The following is a 21,048-nucleotide window of genomic DNA, read 5'->3' as shown; positions in this document are numbered from 1 at the left end:
TTTATCTTTCCTAAAACCCCAACAGGAAAGAAATACAGAGGGATAAGAAGAGAAAGAAGGAGACCAAGTGATATATAACTACAAAAAATTGATTAGAGTAGAGAGAGAAAGATATTAGGATATGTACACAGAGAGTGAGAAAAGTTGGACAGAGAGGGAACAACAATGAATAGGTCAAAACCATATATCGGAGTGTCTCTACCTTTCTATGGGTTGTATTCTAGCTTCCTCTACTTACTTACGCCTTCTGAAATACTAATTGGTTGTTTAATCAATGTGTGTCATTTCTAACTGCTTTCTAAAAAATGATGTTGTATAATCTACTTAAATGAAATAAAGATGGACTATTCCAACACCAGAGAAGTTATTCTCTCTAAAAAAAAAATTCTCTCTAAAATAATAATAACTAAAGAATTATTCTCACTAAAATATAACTGGCATGACAAAGGTCTGGAATAATGTAAGCCCTTGGATCAGAAATTGTTCGCTCTGATTTAAGACATTAAAAACAAGTTTAAATATTTTCCAATACAGTTGCCAATTTTTCATTAAGTCAATGGTTCTGCTATTCAGTTAATAAATGTATAATAACATAGCCATAGAAGTATAAAATTTTACTTGCTGTTCAACTAGGGGATGTGCTAGGGGTTTTGTTATGGTCTTAACTTATACTTTTTATTTTACTATGGTACAACTGCTTTATGGACACACAATAGATGGTATGAAAGTGTAATTTTATTGAAAAGTATGATAATTACTATCTTGGTAAACTGTAGTATTTATTAAACATTCAATTAATGGAGTGGCAAACTTTACTGAACAAGTAGAAATCCACAATTTTCAATAAATTTGCTTTAAAACATGAAGAAGCCGCTGTGGTTTGTTGTTATTTAGTATTTTACATTGAATTTGGAAAGCATTTTTAATTTGTAAGCTACAATAAAACAGACACAAAATCCAACTAATAACTTCGTTGTATTTACTGTACATTAAATTGTATGTATTTGAATTCTTCCATATCTATGCATATTTTAGGCATCAGAATATTTTTTCTATCTTCTCCAACTACACATAGGCTAATTGGGGTTGTTTGGGGGAAACCGCGCTAATGTGTTATCAACCACAGGTGTAGCTGTGATTGTTGAAACAAAGCCATACTTGGGTCATGTCACAGATTTTCATTTTAGTAATATATTCAACTCTTCTAGCTCAGCTAGTTATTCAGTTTAATACATAAAAATATTTATTTTAGAATAAATCCATAATTCTAGAATATAAGCACCCCCTGGCAACACACACACGCAGGTTGAGCAGTGAGCAGGGAAACGTGGATAAATCTAGGAAGGGCTTGTTTCCATGCTCTGTTAATACCTACCTGGGCATGGTGCTAGTGAAAGCAATTCAAATAAAGAAACAGTGCAAAGGAAAAAATGGTCACTGAGAAAAGGTAACTTATATTGAATTGCCTAAGCAAAACTAAAAATAAAAGAAGACCATGAAAATGAGATGCTGCCTGTAATTCTATTTTGGAAATGGTGACTACATCTAGTGATCTAGAAATGCAAGTGGAGACCTGGAGAACACAGTATATCTTGTTTGCTTCATGTCCCCTGACCTTATGTGCTGAAAAGTATTGAGTTTAAGTAGGAGCATTCAAGCCATCCATCCTGTTTTATAGAAAGTATTATTCTAAATTCTTCCTCAACCTAAGTACTTTGAAAGAAGAAAAACAGATCAAATCAAGTACTTATTCTTAATAAGGGAGACCATGCAAAAAACAGAAGCTTTATTGTTGACAGTAATATGACTATTCATAGATTATCATTAATTTGCATAACGCCATAAACATTATACTTTATTCAAATTTGAAATCTTTTAAGAATCTCAGAGTATAAAGTCCAAATCTACCAATGTATCAAGACAGCTTATGGAACTCTAGAGGGGTTCCTCCTTCTGGAAGCACCCTTTATCTGAGTTATTGAAGCCAAGGAGTCAATTTAATCTCCTTCCGCTTCTTCACCTAACTCATGAAATTCATCATGAAATCTGACTAGTTTTGCCTCCTACACATGTCTCAAAAAACTCTCAAATTTTTTATTTCTGAAATTCTCTCCATGACTATCACCAAGGTTAGAGTGCTAGTCCTCTCATGACACCTGCAGTTAATACAAGCACAATTGCTTCTCAGAATGGTTGCAATCTCCAGGTTTAGCCCTTTGAAACTCTCCTTTAAAATTCATCCTCTTTCTCACTGGCAGAAGGATCCACCTGCTATGCAAATATAATTCCCGTCCTCCACACTTACACTCCAGCAACACTGCACTCCCTTTTTTCCCATACACCCTGCGAGCTTTTGCTCAAGACCTTGTTAAGGCTTCAAACGCCCTCCCCACTTTTCCTCATCATTGTTACTCATCATTTGGTCTCAGTTTGGTTTCATCTGCTCCAGGAAGCTAGAGCCTCAGGGTTTCAGTGGCACTCTATGTGTACCACTAGCTTATGTCCTCTCCCATCTCATTAGGCTATGAAGTTAGCAAGCCTATCTTGCTAAAGAAAAAAAAAAAGATAGTGGAAGGGGCATTGGTGCTCAAGGAAAAAGCCCAAGAAAAGTTTGTTTTTGCTAATTATGCACTTAGACTTCATTACTCTTTAAGGTATTTATTTCTTAGACTGTATGCCAGATGTTCATAAAAGAGCTTACAATAGTACCAACTTTAAAACTATAAACCTGAGATTATTGATTAGCAGAACACATTACACTACATGGACAAACTTATTCTTTTTTTTTTTTTGTCTTAAGAGAGTGTCTTGCTATGTTGCCCAGGCTGGACTTGAGTTCTGGGGCTCAAGTGATCCTCCAACCTCAGCCTCCCAAGTAGCTGAGACTACAGGTATGTGCCACTGCACCCAGCTACGACATCCATATTCAAGCCTAACTTATCAGTCATACTTTCGATGAGGAACCACAGAATGTCATTACCTAACTTGCACACACAAAAAAGTGCCAGTTGTACTAGTTAATAATAACAAAAAGTAACACTGATTATATATCTCAGAATCTTATATAAACCTCCCAGATTTATCTATTAACGCTGGGATCCCTCAGATTTTGCTCCGATTGTTTCTTGTATCCAGGCTGTCATGGGATTCTGTTCGGATTCTTTTTCATGAAAAGTCAGTTTCAGGCAGTTTTGTCCTGAATGTATTTTTTTTTTTATTTCAATAAAACTTTATTTATTTATTTATTTTTATTAATATTATACTTTAAGTTATAGGGTACATGTACACAACGTGCAGGTTTGTTACATATGTATACATGTGCCATGTTGGTGTGCTGCACCCATTAACTTGTCAGCACCCATCAACTCGTCAGTTACATCAGGTATAACTCCCAATGCCATCCCTTCCCACTCCCCCTTCCCCATAATTGGCCCTGGTGTGTGATGTTCCCTTTCCCGTGTCCAAGTGATCTCATTGTTCAATTCCCACCTATGAGTGAGAACATGCGGTGTTTGGTTTTCTGTTCTTGAGATAGTTTGCTGAGAATGATGGTTTCCAGCTGCATCCATGTCTGAATGTATGTCTTAATTCAGCCGCACAACATATTTTATTCACAGAAACTATGTTCCTAACAAAAAAGTGGGGGCAGGAGAGTATTCAAAGTGTCCGTGATGCCGCTCAGTATGTCTATAAGGCAAAATTGTTCTTTTAATTTGAGAAAAAAAGTGGCCAGTGATGAAAAACGCCACATTTACATGATGAGAGCTCTTATTTATGATGGTTTTGCTTCTTACTAGTTGTTTGATTTTACCAAGTTATTTTATCTCTCTAGGCCTCAGTTTTCTGTTCTTTAAAATGGGCATATCTTAAAATTGTTAGACAATGAAATAACATAATATTCTAAATGCTGAGATTAACAAAGTACCTATGAAATGCTCAATAATTGCATCTACATTTTTATCATCATCATAAAAAATATGTTGCAGATATTTCTGGCTGACATCAAGTATAAGCTTTACAAGATACCTGTCAGATCGTCCTCCCTCCAAGCTGTATCGCAGGTAATTCATACCATCCAGGAACTGACTGCTGGGTAGTGAGTCATCACCCAGTTCTTTTAGGTCCTCAGGCCTAAGGTATTCTCCCCCATCACCAGTCATTGTGTCATCACCTTGAAACAATCAGAGGAAAAAGCAGGATTATTTGCTGAATGTATGTCAACTACAAAATATGATCATGATTGTGAAATGCATCAACATCATTGCCTTGATATTGATGAAACTTCACTGCACACTAGAACACAGAACACCAGCAAACAACTATACAGTGCTAAAACTTAGAGAAACAACATTTGATTCATTTTCTTAGTACTTACCAAGAAGAATCACTTGAATTTTAATTCTTTTAATATTAAGTTTGGATATCCCTTGTTGTTTACTTCTAGGAGAAAAAACTTCTAAGATGAATTCTAATTATAGATTTATCAAAACATAGGCATAGTCTGCTTTAGGATTAAGCCTACATTACTTTCAGAAAAAAATATGAGTTTTATTAACATTTCAGGAGACTACATCTATTCTTTTTAATGAAAAGGTGAAGGGGATGGTTGAATACGGAATCTGTCACATAGTACAAGCACAGTGCAAGCTGCATATTATGGATCCCTTGCAAAAAGCCAAAAAGATTATTTAAAAACCAAAAGTTGACTGGCTGCAGTGGCTCAGGCCTGTAATCCCAACCCTTTGGGAGGCCGAGGCAGGTGGATCACCTGAGGTCAGCGGTTCGAGACCAGCCTGACCAATATGGTGAAACCCCATCTCTACTAAAAATACAAAAATTAGCTGGGTGTGGTGGCGCATACCTATAGTCCCAGCTATTTGGGAGGCTGACGCAGGAGAATTGCTTGAACCCAGGAGGTGGAGGTTGCAGTGAGCCGAGATTGCACCACTGCACTCCAGCCTGTGTGATAGAGTGAGACTCATCTCAAAAAAAAAAGTCTGCTTATATACTCTTTCTTTCCCCCAGGTTCCTACCCCACCCCTTCTCCCAAAAACTCCAGCACCAAATTCTGAATACTACTCAGGTTCGAGCATCCTGTCCCTCTTCAGAGTCTGTTTGCTTTTGCATTTCATCTTGCTTCTCCTAATTTGCCAGTTCTCACTGCTGTCTCTCAGCAGCCAAGATGGTCACAGGGAATAAACACAACTCAAAATAAGCTTTAACTTCTTGGTTCTTAAAAATGCATAAAACTCCTTAATAAAATAGGGCCTACATTTCAAATTTTCTTATTTCTCCCATCTATCTTTCCCTCTTGTTATACCTTGGTAGGGTGAGGAAGGTTTATAAGGGTGAAGAAAGAAAAGGTGAGAAAGGTAAAGATAAAAGAAGGAGTTTGGCTGGAATGACTCCATGTCTGAAGGAGCAAAGCACAGTGTTTGATCAGGTAGAACATGCCAACCAACTAGAGGAACCCAGCCTTCCTCTCTTGTGTGAATAGAATCTTATTAGAAGATAGAAGGACATTTGAAGAGTATATTTTTAATCAAATATATCAAAATTTTATGACTCTGGTGACAAGACAAAAATTTAAAGCCTCTGATTGGCCAGGTACAGTGGTCCACATCTGTAATCCCAGCACTTTGGGAGGCTGAGGCAGGAGGATTGCTTGAGCCCAGAAGACTGAAACCAGCCCGGGCAACACCTAGACCTCGTCTCTACTAAAAATTTTTAAAAATTAGCAGGACATGGTGTCATGCGCCTGTATTCCCAGCTACTTGGGAGGCTGAAGTGGGAGAATTGCTTAAGCCCAGAAAGTTGAGGCTACAGTGAGCCATGATCGCACCACTGCATTCCAGCCTGGGCAACAGAGTGAGACCCTGTCTCAAAAAACAAACAAACAAACAAACAACCACCTCTGATTACACTGAGTTCATGAGTGAATGTCCTTTACGTTCTCCCTTATTTTGTGCATGTTGATGGTTTTGTTATGATGCCATCTGCCTGAGGCAGCTGCTAGGTTCAGTGCTACGTAAAGTGAATTTTTAGCATTTTTATGTACACCTATGGTGGCCCTAGGTATATAGCCAATGTCTTGATTATGTCTCCGTGAGAAATGACCCAAAGAAGCAAAGTCCCTAAATGCTGAAAGCAGTGTTTAAATCCTATCCCAGTGTTGGCATTAGCTGGAAAGTCACCTCTCTGGGGACTAATCTTGTCAGTGCTATATAAAATTTCTCTCAAAGACAGTTAGTTGTATATAAATCATGCTATTCAGTAATACATACCAGCAGTAAAAGATGGAAAGTGAATGCAAGCAGAAATTAACAGAATGTGAAAAATCACTTGGAAAAAAATCACCCAGGTTGGTCTATAACTGGAAAATTCTGCATACAAATCAAAGCTTTAAATGTATTTAATGAGCCCCTGAAATACTTTTCTTGCTTCCCTTAGTGGGTGAGAAGATTTCTGCTAGAGTAAAGCTGGCCCATCCCTGCCTCCAAAGCCTCATCCCCTCCCATCTTCCTAGATACCTTGCCTGCTAGGCCCTTCATCTTCAACCTTCTCTCCTCTGTTACAGATTCTATGGAGGTCTTTCCCTTTCCATGGATAAAATATCCATATTTCTGTGATCTCTGAAATATGGTAGCTTCTTTCCCAAACTCTTAGACCTTCTTTATTTCACATTCTGACCCCTCCTTGTTAACAATTAAACTTATCAAGCAGATGTTTGCTAATTTCAGCAATTAATCAGCGGCTGAGAAGTGATTTATTTGGTAAACTATTCTCCTTGATTTCTCTGACACAAATCTCTCCTGGTCTTCCCTCTACATTTTTGAGTCTTTCTTCCCTGTCTCTACTTCTCTTAAATGTTGGTATTTTCCATCTGCCCTTCTTCTTATTTCACATATTATCACATGGACTTAGAGGTCCATTAACTATACACAGACCTGTATTGGTCCCAGACCTCTCTCATGAACTTTGTATCTATATTGCAATTGCCTTCTGGATTTCCCCATCTAAATTTTCTGTAAGCATCTCAGATTTAGCATGTCCACAGCAGAACTCATCTTCTTTACCCATCCCCTTGTCAATATGCTTCTCTTTGAAAATTCCCTACATGAGCAACTAGCACAACTACTTCCTTGCCCAAGCCAAGGGGGGAGAAAAGATGATTTAAAATAATATTCAGATTAAAAGCTTTAGCTCTTATTTGTTTGAAGAGAGTGCCATTAGACTTGGAAAGAATTTTGTACAACTCAGACAGCTTTAAGAGAATCATTATATACTTTCCTTGTTTCAACTTACTTATTCAATGTGAAAACAGAACAAAACCAAAGCAACCTTTAGTTTTTACATTATAGAACAAATCTAAAATTAATTTCTTTATTATTTCCACACTTGGAATAACTTCCTTCTGATTGTTACCTATTTACTCACTTAATAGAATGATGATTCCCAGGTTAATGACTTAGCTTTTTCTTGTTGTTTTATTATCCAATGTTTCCAAACAATTTTGTGAAAACTGTTTTGTACTAACTGTGAAGCATCAATGTACTGCAGGCTTTTTATGTACAATTGATGTTTTGATACCCAGAAAACACAGATTCCTCAGTGACAGTAAGTGGTATATTTAACCCCTGTAGGACACAGGTGACAATAGCACGGGAATAACTTAAATAAAGTGGAATGGCAGCCAGGCACAGTGGCTCATGCCTGTAATCCCAGCACTTTGGGAGGCCAAGCCAGGTCAATCACCTGAGATCAGGAGTTCGAGAGCAGCCTGACCAAAATGGTGAAAACCAGTCTCTACTAAAAATAACAAAATTAGTGTGGTGGCACACACCTGTAGTCACAGCTACTCTGGGGCTAAAGGCAGGAGACCCTGGGAGATGGAGGTTGCAGTGAGCTAAGATCACACCACTGCACTCCAGCCTGGGTGATAGAGCAAGACTCCATCTCAAAAAAAAAAAAAAAAGGGTGGAATGGCTTCCCTTCCTGACAACCCCACACAATGCTGGCAAGGAGATTCTCTGAAACATTACAGAACCCACTCCCTCTCAAGCAAGTATTATGCCTGCTGAGACATGGAAAAAGGGCTGAAACCTGAGATGAAGAGCCCCACTAAGTGGTACGTGTTCATAACAGAAGTGAGCGTATCAGAGGAGAAGGCGCCTCTATATTTCATCCCAACATTCAGCCAGTCTGGAGTTCTCTTGATTACCAGTACACATCATTCCAGAGTACTAGCAGAGATATATGCACAAGCCACCCACTCATGAATTCATGAGAATAAGGCATACATAAGTCACAATTCTATAGGCATTTTGGTTATACAGATGCCAAAATCTCTGAGCCCCATCTCATCATTTATGGCTGGGAAGCCGAGTCAGTGAAGACAGGGATCAACTCATGATCCTACGAAGACTTAAAGGATTACTTTCACATCTTTCGTTAAATCTGGATGCTATAATTCTCTTAGACTGAATTCCCATTTCTGTCTTTTCCTTGCATTTCACGGCCATGTTCTTCCACAAGGATGATATCATGGCTGTGCTATTACAATACTTTTCATACTAGGTTTTGATTCCACACCTACCACTTAATAGCTGCGTGCCATTGAACAAACTACTTAATGTCTCTAGGCCTCGTTCTCCAAAAATAAGCCTTTCCTTAACCGAAAATATATATATATATTCATATATATATATGGAACGGTATCCACAGCCTGTGTCACAGGGATGGTATAAGGATTAAATGAGACATGTACCTAGCATTATGGAGGTTTAGTAAATGCTTTCTCTTTTCTTAGATTTCTGCTTCCTTCCAGGTTCTTCCCAAAAAAACTCCTTCTATGTACCACTGCTGGTTAAATCTTTGTAAAAACAGGTTTACATGTTTTCATCATTAATTGAAATCTTTAAGGTATTGTGTTTCCCAGGCTTTTCAGCAAAGAATTCAAACAGTCCACAGCTGAGCCCAGTATGTTTTCATGCATCAGCAAACCGAATGACTGGAGGATTCTGCCACTCTGTGTCTCTCTCTTGTACTTTCCTATCTCAAGATTTTCCCATACTGTTCCTTATCTAATCCCCAAAATCTATGCACCCGGTTATTACTCTCTCATTTCTCAGCATGTTCATGAGACGGTGTTAAGTATATGTAGCTCCTGATCTCCCCAAGTGGATATGAAAACCTGACAACACAGTGCCTTCCATTATGCTGCTTTTAATATACACATTATTTCTCTATATAGGCTTCCTAAGACCTGCCTCATGCTCACCTTTGATTCCACTGTGGCACCAGTTACAGAGCTTTCCACACAATAACATCACATTCACTATTTGTTAATTGGATTCATGAGTGGGTATTGTGGATTACTTTAATATGTATACAGCAAGTTAGCCTGATAGGATATCTCAGTATAAGAATATCTCAATGTAAAGTCTTACCTTATGATTTTATCTTGAATAAACTAAAGAAATGTCTTTAATATTTATCCTTAAAAGCTATTAGTATTAAACATAGTGGCATTCTTAATGGCAAGAGTTTGAATACTCTTTTTGGGTGTCGATATACTATTGCTACTAATAAAACAATAGACTGTAGAGAAAACAGGGATTAGCTAATAATTTTCAAACACATGTGGCTGCATTCTGTCCACGTGGATGATAGCAGGTTTTATAAAAACATATTAACTTCACAAAACATTAAAGGGTTGGCATTGGCAATGTCAACCAGCCAATTTCCTTCACACTAATTCTTTCTATGAAAAAGTTACTTATCAATACTCAAACAGATCCTTTACATGAAAATTATTCAACTTGAATTTTGTTCTGGGAAAGAAATGTTATTAAGTTTTGGCTATTTCTAAAAATGGACTTCTCTTACCCACAAAAGATAATCTTGGGTCAATTCACCAATATTCTTCACAAACCAAGAATCTTTAATCACCAGTAATATTTAATATATAACCATTTTTAATAATGAAAGTACAGAATGTTGTAATTCATCTCATTTAATACAATAGGCAGATCTGAGAGACTATTTTGGTATTAAATTTCTTTTTATAAACCAATATTAAATACTTTAAATGAATTAACCAAAGGAATTCTCCCAGCAATTATTTTGTAAATAAAGGGCCTATTTTTAAATTAAGTAATCACTATTCAATTTATCTGATTTACAAATTGTAAATTTTTCATGTAATAGAGTTGCTTAAAGTGGTCACCACATGGTACCTTTGGATAACTTCTTACTAGATAAAAATATCCTTACATTATTATTTTTCCTTATATTCCAAATTCACCCTTAAACAATTTTTAAATGTTACTTTATTTCTATTCTTAGCTATATTTAAAATCATATAACTATTAATATATTTTAATCACACCTAAAATATATCATCAACCCAGAAGGTGATATAAACTGCATTTATTTCAAGTGGTCTAACTTAGTTATTATTATGTTCATGCTAGCTCAATGTCAACTAACAAAAGAATTACTTTTCTCTAAATTTATATTCTAAGAAAAGATACTAGCTGTGGAAAATATTTATATAATGTTCACTAGATTATAATTATGTTAACAGGTCTCAATAATAGTTGCAAAATCATTAACAGTACAAACAATTCATGACTTTAAGCTTCTAAGTTAATAAAATCCACACACTCAAATGCACACATATACAATTCCACTTATGTTACACATGCTATTTCAAAAGAAACAGATTAGTGTTAGGCATACAGATTTAAGCAAGTTGTTCTATCCAGCTAAGAAAAATTAAAAGCAAAGAAAAGTTTTCACTCCAAAAATTTCCTCCAAGGGTACCTGAATCACTAAGTGCCTCCCCATCAATAAAGTGGTCACCAAACTGTTTAAGAGCTGTTCAACATACAAGTAAAGATAAGAAAGATGATCTCACAAAACAAAATATGATATGCATATAGGAATGCTGAGAACTAGTTTGCAAGATTGAACACAAAATTATACTAAATATTTGGAACTGCTGGCTTTGGGAATACCTTTGAATTTATTCAAAATAATACATTGATCCAACAATTGTTCATTCTTGTCATAAATTCTTATAAAAGCTGAGAAAACTCAATACCTATTACCAATAGGTGATTCGACAGGTTGGTTCTAAATAAGGACATCTCAATGTGAAGTTTTATCTTATGATTTTATCTTGAATAACCTAAAGAAACATCTTTAATATTTGTCTGTAAAAGCAATTAGCATTAAACCTACTGCCATTCTTAATAGCAATAATTTTTCAAACATACATTTTCATGTACATATATGGCAGTAATTTTTCAATCATGTGGATGAATTGCTGCACTATTGAAAGTTGGTTGCGTGGTTTTTTTCTTTCTTTTTTCTATCTCCTCATAAAAAATGCTTTAAAAATTTGTATGTGCTGCTTTCATGATTTTTTAGTAGCAAATTTTTTTTTTTGGTCCAAGTGGAATATTACATGGAAATTCAAAATACAAAATGAAGAAAAGTCAGCAACTCTAGTTGAAGTAGAGATAGGGAGCCGGACACCCTACTGGTCCATCTCCAGTTCTAGCCCAATGTCACACACCCACTCCAGGCAGTCCCCACTGCACCTTTTAGGAAAGCAGACTTCCCAGGACTTAGGAAGCCATTGCCCGAGATCATTTTTATCAACTCTAAAATTATAGGGGGGATATTTTCTGACTTAAATAATACATTCTTCTGTTGAATTTGTACTACTTCCTGCTGTACTATTTTTAAACCTTCTCTAAGGCTCTTTTCCTCTGGGCTTAAAATATATTCTGTACCTATGAACCAACCAGAATACAGAGATTTCCTGGCTGAAGAAGAACACTCCTTGATGGAGTATACTTTAAAGTCTTTACTTAAAGGCATTTGAATAAAAAAAGATTTTTAACATAATTCAAACATATTTAATAACAATTGTGTTAATATATAGCTATTTTAACACATGGCCAGTTTCCAGTTTTTCTCCTTTTCCAGTCATATTATTTAATAGCCATTAATTATAATGCTAGGAAAAAGAGATAATACCAGAAAAAAATATACTAATCAGAACTGCCCCTTGGCCCCTGCTGCCACAGCAAAAGTAAATGTATTGAAACAAAGGTGAAAAAGTGACTTTAAATGTTAAGATTCTGTCATCCACATAACCAGCTTGGTCTCTGAAGAAAAAAAGGGTGACTTGCCCTTGTGTAAGAACATGACAGGTGCCATAGAAGATTGAATAGAAGTCTTACCCTCTTCATCAGAAACATCAAGAACCTCAGTCATCGTCTCAGGAACATTTAGTTTGTGTTTTTCTGTAATAGTCTGGAAAAACAAAATCATTAATGTTCAAGTTGAAACCAAAAGTAAACAAAAGATGAAAAGCATCACATAGGAGGCCACGCTCAACAGCAGCAGCAAGCCATTGAGCCTTGACTACGGCATCTTTCCCACGTGTATATTTTGGAAATTTGCTTTCATGAAAACTCATTTGTTCTTTTTGAAGATAAATGATCATTTACGCCAGAGAAGTTGTACAAGAGACAGTTCATTATTTTGAGTTCTCATTTGAAAAATAAATTCTTAGCAATTGTATTATTAATAATAATTAGTTGTATTGAGAAGGCAGAATTGATGTTTTCAAAGCTTCCCTAAAATGAACTAAGCGATGTTTCCAGAAAAGCTTTAAAAAGAAGCAATGAACATATGCAATATATTAAAAGCAAAGCCATTAGAAAAGAAGCTGTAAATAATGTGAAAGATATAAACTATTTGGGCAGAAAATATGACACATCTTTTCTGGGATCAGAGGATCAAATCATCTCTTTAATATTTCACTGGGTTACAGTTCTGGTTTGTTGCTTATTTGCCTTACGCAATAGCACTCCAAGGTTGTCAATCCACTGCCTTTTGTTCCTAATGTAAAGTGTAAGGTTAGGAGACAAGGAACTGAGGTTAGCTGCCTGGGTTCAAATTCTAACTTCATCACTTATTACCTATAAGGCCTTAGCAAGTCCCCTAACCTATCTGTGCCTCAATTTCCTCAACAATAAATAAAGGATAGAAAAGTACTTCATAAAATGGTTATGAAGATTAAATGATGTAATATATGCAAGAGCTCTAAAAATAGTGCTTGGCATATGGCGGCACTCCATAAATATTAGCTAGCATAATTTATTATGATTATTGTAACAGTATTAAATGCATCTTAAAAGTGAAGAGCCTCTGGACTTTTATAATCGTTCATGCACTCAAGGAAAATTTTGAATGTCTACTGCATGCTTGGCACTATTTTAGAGATGAAATGTATCAGTGATTTTTCAAAATAACAGAAGTTAGACATAGCGACAAATACTGCATAATCTCACTTATATGTGGAATCTAAAAAACTCATAGAAGCAGAGAATAGACACCTGGTGGTGACCAGGTGTTGGAGAAGGAAGGGGGAGGAGCATTTGGGAGATGTGGGTTAAAAGATACAAAATTTTAGTTAGGAGAAATAAATTCAAGAGATTTATTGTAAAACATGGAGACTACAGTTAATAACAATGTACTGTATACTTGAAAATTGCTGAGAGTAGATTTTAAGTGCTCTCATCACAAAAAAAAGGATATGTATGTGGAGGTAATAGATATGTTAATAAGCTTGATTTAGCCATTCCACAATGTGTGTGTGTATGTATGTATCAAAACATCACATTGTATACAATAAATATGTATAATTTTTATTTGCCAACTAAAATAAATAAAAGACGCATGTACCCCAAAAAACATAAAATCCAAATCTCATGATTTTGAGCATCACCTAAAGACTACTGAGTCTCAAATTCAAACCTTCAGTTTCTGTAGTGAAAATACATTAAGGGCATCAATTGACACTGTCATGGACACTTTAAAAGAAAATGAATCCCTTGACATAAGAGTAGCATCTTCAACTAAAGCCACCAAAGTACAAAAAATAGGTTGTCTAGTTGTTTAAGCTTTGACATAGACATTAGAGAATTGTTTGAATGGCTATAATGAACCTATCATCAATTATTTTCTTTCCAAAAGCAGTAGATAACTTCAAATATATTTACAAAGAAATTCAACTGGTTAATCAAATTTCACTGAGCAACTCTGACTATATACATATATAATATCTGTGTGTTAAGGGGAAGCGATCATAATGTGATACTGCATGAGCTTTTTGGTGGCTCTTCATTTTCTTCAGGAAACTGACTAAACTGGCTCAGAAGAGCCCTGTGATTCAGTAAAGAGGGAGAGGTAGCAAGGCTCATCTCTCATTCCATGCTACAATCGTGTTGAGCTGCCTTTATTTTGACAGGTCATGTTCTCTCATGCCTCTGAGTTTTTCCACATATTCTCTCATTTACCAGAAATCTCCTTTCCCCTCTTCTCTTGGCTCAGGTTAGATGTGACTTTCTTGGAGAAACATTCCCTGATCCTCCCCAGTGAATGTCTTTGTTTAACTGTGTTTATCTGCTGCTATGTACTCCTAGAGCATCGTGTGTGCTGTGTCATACACTACGCACTGTGTGTGCCCTCTCTGCTTATCTGCCTCCACATGAGAGTGTGAGTCATTTAAGAGGAAGATTGTTTCCACAGCATCTGAAACATAGCAGGAGCTTCTCAAAGTATATCAAAAACTTGGTAATATCAAATTATGCAAAAAATAAATTTAAAATCCACATCATGACGAAATGGATTGTCTTTGGGTGGAATTTTAGTTAAAAGACAGGAAGAAACAGAGGAAGTAAAGAAAGTCTCCTGCTACTCACATGAAGGCACCATTGGAGACAAGGGTTGTAAATTCAGCTTGCCTGCATATTTCTAGAGATGTTTAAATAGTTTTATTCAGTGTTTTATTCACTGAAAGCAAACTAAATGCTGCAGGAAAACAAAAGTATCCATCCAAAATCTGGAGAATAGTGGTGGTTGATAAATATTTGTTGAATGAACAAACTCAAAAAGACTATTATAATATAACATTTGATTATTACTTTATTATAAATTTTAATTTAGAAATTTAACACCAATAAATTATAGCCTATGTTCTGTATCAGTGGTATTCAACTATAGCTACATATTACAATTATTAGAAAAAATTTTAAAAATATTGTTGCTTGGGTCCCATCGTGGACCAATTAAATCAAAATCCATAGGGATCGGGCCCAATATAATAGGGACCAAGGTATTTTTTAAAGGTTCCTTAGGTAGGTTTATTGTGTAGCTCAATTTGAGATTCATTTTCCTGTATTAGGGAAAGTGTATAAATTGCAGGAAAATGATTTGCATTTAAAATATAACATAGAGACTACCCTACTATGACATCTTATTCAACATTTTTTTTCTTCTTTTTTTTGAGATGTTGTTTCACTCTTGTTGCCCAGGCTGGAGTGCAATGGTGCGATCTCAACTCACTGCAACCTCCGTCTCCCAGGTTCAAACGATTCTCCTGCCTCAGCCTCCCGAGTAGCTGGGATTACAGGTGTGCACCACCACACCTGGCTCATTTTTGTATTTGTAGTAGAGATGGGGCTTCACGATGTTGGCCAGGCTGGTCTCGAACTCTTGACCTCAGGTGATCTGCCTACCTCAGCCTCCCAAAGTGCTCGTATTACAGATGTGAGCTACTGCGGCTGGCCTTTATTCAACTTTTTGGAAATACTTAAAAATGTGAAAGGATGTCTACTATATTAGACTGTATTAGAAAGTTAATTTTTGCAGAAATGTTTTAGAGTATTTGTTCTTCATAGTAAACATTTCATAAGGAGATAATTCTCTGTTTGAAAACAATTGCTGGAGATACTTTTTAAATGATTAAGTTTCATTGCCTGGTCATCTCAGTTTCTATTTTCAGGTGCTGATAATGGGACTATATTTTCTTTGTACTTATTTGTAAGAGTGGAAATAATAATCAACTTCAGTTTGGTAACTGAATGCTATCAGAATTATCAGCAAATATATGTGGCAACAGAAAAAGTAATACACTGTGATCACATTGGTGACTGATATTTTTCTGTATAGATATTAAAAATGGCCTCTATATACAGTGTCATAAATATAATACCATTTATACATGAGAAGGTATTTGACCTTTAGAAGGCCATCAGTGAATATTTGTTGAATGGATGGCAAATAAGTAGTCCTACATATGTATAATGTAACAAGAAATGAATACATATTTTCCTTTTAAACTAAATGTCCTTTGAAAACTTGATTATTTAAACATAAACATGGTTTTACGCACCTACCTCTGAACAGTACATAGAGAACAAAGCTATAATGAAATTATCATGGACATCTCTTTCAGCCACAGAATCCAATATACTATGGTCAAGATTAGAAATTACTTTAGAAGTTAAAATGAGTAGGATACTAAGTACAAGATTAATGGGATATAATTAAATTAGATAATATGGCAAAAGAAATAGTATGTAATAGATGGAAGAGAGATTTAATAATGAATTTATATTGTTAATCACGATATGAAAAATGTAGAAAATAAAGTAGGAGTTTTTAACATTCTGCTTTACAAATAGTAGTCAATATCTGATTTGTTCTATGCAAAAGAAACCGTGTGTTTAACTGATCTTCACTTAGCCAACCCTCACTCAGGCAATCCTCCTGGTCAACAATTGCATTTATATCACATAATCACTAAGCCACTACAGCATACTGAGTAATCTTGGTTATGATGCCACCTTTTAATGCCCACATCCATGGCTTCCATCAGTAAAGTTCAAGCTAAACTTGTTTTTGTTTCTAAACATATTTATACCAATCACACATATTAATATAACTTTAATAACTAAATTGAATATTATGTGAATACTGGTTTTTTTTCTAGAAAAGCTAGGGTAGATGCTTTTTAAAGTGCCACCACTCCTGGCTAATTTTTGTGTTGTTTTATAGAGACAGGGTTTTGCCATGTTGTCCAGGCTAGTCTCAAATGATCCACCATTTTGGGAGGCCAAGGCACCTGCCCACCTACTACTCCCGAGTAGTCCCTGTTACTCTGAAAGTCGAGGTGGGAGGATCACCTGAGGTGCAGTGAACCATGATAGCACCACTATACTCCAGCCTGGGCAACAGCGTGAGATCCTGTCTCCAAAAAAAAGAAAGAACAGGAAAGTACACAGGACATATAAATATCATATAAACATAAACATTATAGCATGTATATATACATAATATAATATGTATTGATATTGTTTGTGCAAGAATGGCAATTTAACTTCTAACCGATGACCTATATTTGCAGAATCATTTTGGCTCTGCCTCAAAAGGTGCCAAACGACTTTACAAGTATTTATTGTATTGCCATTTTTATGGCTCCTATTTTTAAAAATTTTTACATTTTTGTGTATACATAGTTGTACATACTTACGAGGTACAAGTGATATTTTGATATAAACATAAGTATAATGATCAAATCAGGGTAATTGGGATATCCATCACCTCAAACATTTGTCATTTCTTTGAGCTGGGGAAATTCCAAATCCACTTCTCTAGTTATGTTGAAATACACATTTTAGTTAACTCTAGTTAGCCTGTTGTGCTGCTTAACACTAGATCTTACTCCTTCTATCTAACTGTATTTTTGTACCCATTAGACAACTCCTCTGTATCCCCTCCTCCCCTGATTTTCATGTTAACTGACCTGTGGCATCAGGTAAGATTTAGGACTTAGAATATTCACATTTTCTGCAGTTTACTTAAATATTCCCTAATGATCAAATAATAACATAATATAATATTTTTATTTTACTAACTTATTCAGTAATTTATGGTCTGTATACCAATTATATGCAACATAAAACACAATCACTTTAAGATTATACAAATAATAGAAATAATTGATGATGGTTGATCAATTAGTTGAAGGGTGAGTCATATGTCACAGTTCTTCCAAGCTGCATTAGTGAACTGGGCTTGCTGGCTTCTGTCGCCAGAAATGTGTCTCTACCATTCTGATATCCATTCTGGCAAACATATAGTGATTGTAATCCCAGGAGAATGCTAAACTGTCTCATATTCCCTGCTGCATCTCACAAAGTAAAGTTAGAAAAGCAAAGGTTAAGGAAACAAACCACAATTCCAAAATGCCTCAGAAGTTTCTACAGAAGTGGTTTTTCCTTTACAAACTACTGTCTTACTGTGGTCTCTACACGATGACTTTATTCATGCTTCCAGGTAAAGAACTCAAAAGGAAGAATAGGAAAGGAAACTTTCTTCGATCAAAAGGACTACATGGTTGCTCATATGGCACATCACACAAATCCAATTCATGTTAAATTAATATGTCAGTTGTGCAGGTGTAATGCAACTGTTGCATTTAAGCGATGATAATAACGTTAACTTTTTTTAATTTAACTTAACTATTAAGTTGTCTATTGCACTATCATCAGTAGTTTCAAATTATTTTTAGTGACTGTAGATTTTAGAAAATGATATTGAATGTGAAACTCCAGAAAAATCAATAAAGAACACTATTTAAGTGGTTTTTCTTTCTGTTGAAAATTAAGTGAAAACAGTTTCTTCACAAAATTCCTATTAAGCTATTTTCAGCAAAACCAAAGTCAGTTATATCAGAGAGGTTAAGAACATGGGATTTAAAACCCGACAACCTAAATTTGAAGCTTAGATCTGCCCTCAATGACTTTAAAACATATTTTAAAACTTCAATATTACTGATTTTTAGTATCATTAATAACACATTGTGTGGAAAATATATTATGTGGGAAAAGAATGATTGAAAATCTCTTTTCAAAGAGAGGAAGTTTATTGTAAGAAGACTCTCAGAATAGATGAGAGTAAGTCTCTTCTTCCAATCCTTACCCCAAAATTCCATTTCACAAAACAATTAAGATCACAATTATAAGAGAAACCAATTCAAAGAGCAGCAGACAGTGAAGAGAGACCAGCATCAAAACATGTAACCACTAAAACTATCCATTTAGATAACAGAGCTACTTGTCTAGTTCATGTGGACAATGATTTCTTAGTGTCCTAACTGAAAGCAGAAATGCTGTTATGTTTTCTGTTTTTATTGGCTTTTCACCTAGAAACGTGAATTCTAAGTATAGTGACTTTTGATGGAGCAATGCTCAGCTACAGAATGTAGAGAATAATAGTTACCAGAAAAGAAAGCTCAGAGGGTTGTAAAAGGAATTTTCATCCCCCCTTCTTCTCCAGAGCTAGATGTGGTAGAGAGATGATCTTGTCTCTGACTTCTGACAAGGGCACTGAGAACTTATTCAGAGACAGCAATTACAGTATTTAGAGACAAACCAGAGAATGCTTATTTGCTCCTTTTTAAATAGAGATCTTTGTTTGAAGTCATTCACCTGAGTAATATCTACAAACCCAAGATCTCTTTGAAACCAGACATATAAGTTCCATAGTTCTGTTGTATAAAACATGAATTTATTTTCTTACCAAGCCTGATTCTCGTTCTCTACTCTCATGACACTGAAGTTGCTGGTGGGAAGGAGTAATGTTTTCACCACTGATAACTCTTCAGCACTTAGCACAGAACTTAGCACATATTTTATGCCCAGTAAATAATAAAGGAATAAATCAGTTAATGAAATGAATGGAAGCAAAGTAGGTACAAGATAACAAGAGATACAAGCTTGCCATCTAGTGATAACTTGGTAAAATAAACATACATTATTCCCAGAGCAGGGAAAAGCTAATAAAGTTGAGAGAAAACATGACTTCTAATGGCAGAACAGGTGTGCTTGGCCAATTTTGCCACTAGAGGCTTCATGTATTGTGATGTACACATTGTTTTAAAGATATCAAGTGAAGTGGCATGTATGTGTAGGCCCTTAATATGAAGATATTCCTGGTATAAGAAATCATAAAGTAAGAAAAAACTATTAAATATAGTGACCTACAAGTATGGTGTCAGGCAGCGACAAGACCTGTTTTTCTCTTATATAATTTATAAAGCTGTACTTTAAATCTTTAAAATATTGTGGTGCACTGGCCAAAGGTTTTAAGATTCTGCCTCAGAAAACAAGGAGTGCTATTCTCTCCCATCTAAATTCAGTTTGTGTCTTGAAGCTCATTAATAAATCATAGGCCACTCTGCTTAAAACTGCACATTAAACCAACTGTATTCCATCACTTCGATGTATGTCAACAGGAACGTACTGTCAGCCTGAAGAACAAAATTCCTTTCTTTTTCCTCACATCTGTCAAAAAAACAAGCATTTCAAACTCTATATGCATTTTTAGTTTGGAGCATTTACTAGAACCTCCTTCAGAATTATTTATTCATTTGTGGTCTTACTGTCTTTGAAGAGCTTCTCATGTCTTACTGTTCCTCTACTTTTCTATGTTATGAAGATAAATTAAAGAGCTATTATTTAATTCATGCTTAAAGTAGAAAGTTAGTGAGTGAATAAATGCAAATGTAACAGCACTTCCACTTTCAGGTAGGAGCCCCCTCTCAAGAGGCCTCCTTTAAACTTTGCTCCCACTGAATGGTACAGGAGCATTAGGACTCAGTATTATCATGGTCTTTACTCTTCTAGAGCTTCTCTAGCAGAGGCCAGTAATAATCACTGATTTGTCATGGAGAGTCAGCAGTTGTATTCAAAACAGAGAAAATAAAAAATTTAAAAATATACGTTTTTACTATACAGGCACAATTTACCTAGTAAGCACAAGGAATTCTCTTTTTGAATGAAAAAATAATAATCAGAAATAAGATGCAAAGTAAGGATGAATTGCTCTCACTGAGAGTTCATGTGATCCAGTCATGAGCACAGTGTTGGGAGGAGCAGGGTCTTTCCAGAGGCTGGCCTGACCTCCTGGCTAAGATAAGAAGTTTGCTTCTTATCTTAGTGGAGTGTGTTACCGCTTTGCCAGCGGTAGGTGTCATACACAACTAAAGGAAAAGGGCAGAGGAGCCAGAAAATAAGAAACCAGTCACAGAAAAAGGAATTAAATCTTATAAAACTATATTCACACATTTTATACGGATAGATGCTGAGTAAAGGAGGCTGAAGCCCTGTGTTCCTTGTG

The 21,048-nt window shown here is 35.6% G+C and overlaps 1 protein-coding gene across 1 annotated transcript in view; it reads right to left on the bottom strand.

The window, feature by feature from the left end:
- Positions 1-21,048, bottom strand: part of ANK2 (ankyrin 2) — a 241,025-nt gene that overhangs the window by 69,472 nt on the left and 150,505 nt on the right. Inside the window, 2 exon segments of the mRNA XM_017847754.1 lie at positions 4,027-4,171; positions 12,258-12,330. Coding sequence (XP_017703243.1) covers positions 4,027-4,171; positions 12,258-12,330 — 218 coding nt within the window.

Source organism: Rhinopithecus bieti, unplaced genomic scaffold (assembly GCF_001698545.2).
Source record: "Rhinopithecus bieti isolate Rb0 unplaced genomic scaffold, ASM169854v2 scaffold_947, whole genome shotgun sequence".
In the NCBI taxonomy this organism is placed as follows: Eukaryota; Metazoa; Chordata; class Mammalia; order Primates; family Cercopithecidae; genus Rhinopithecus; species Rhinopithecus bieti.
Note: the sequence above shows the minus strand (reverse complement) of the source record. Positions and strands in the feature narration are given on the sequence as shown.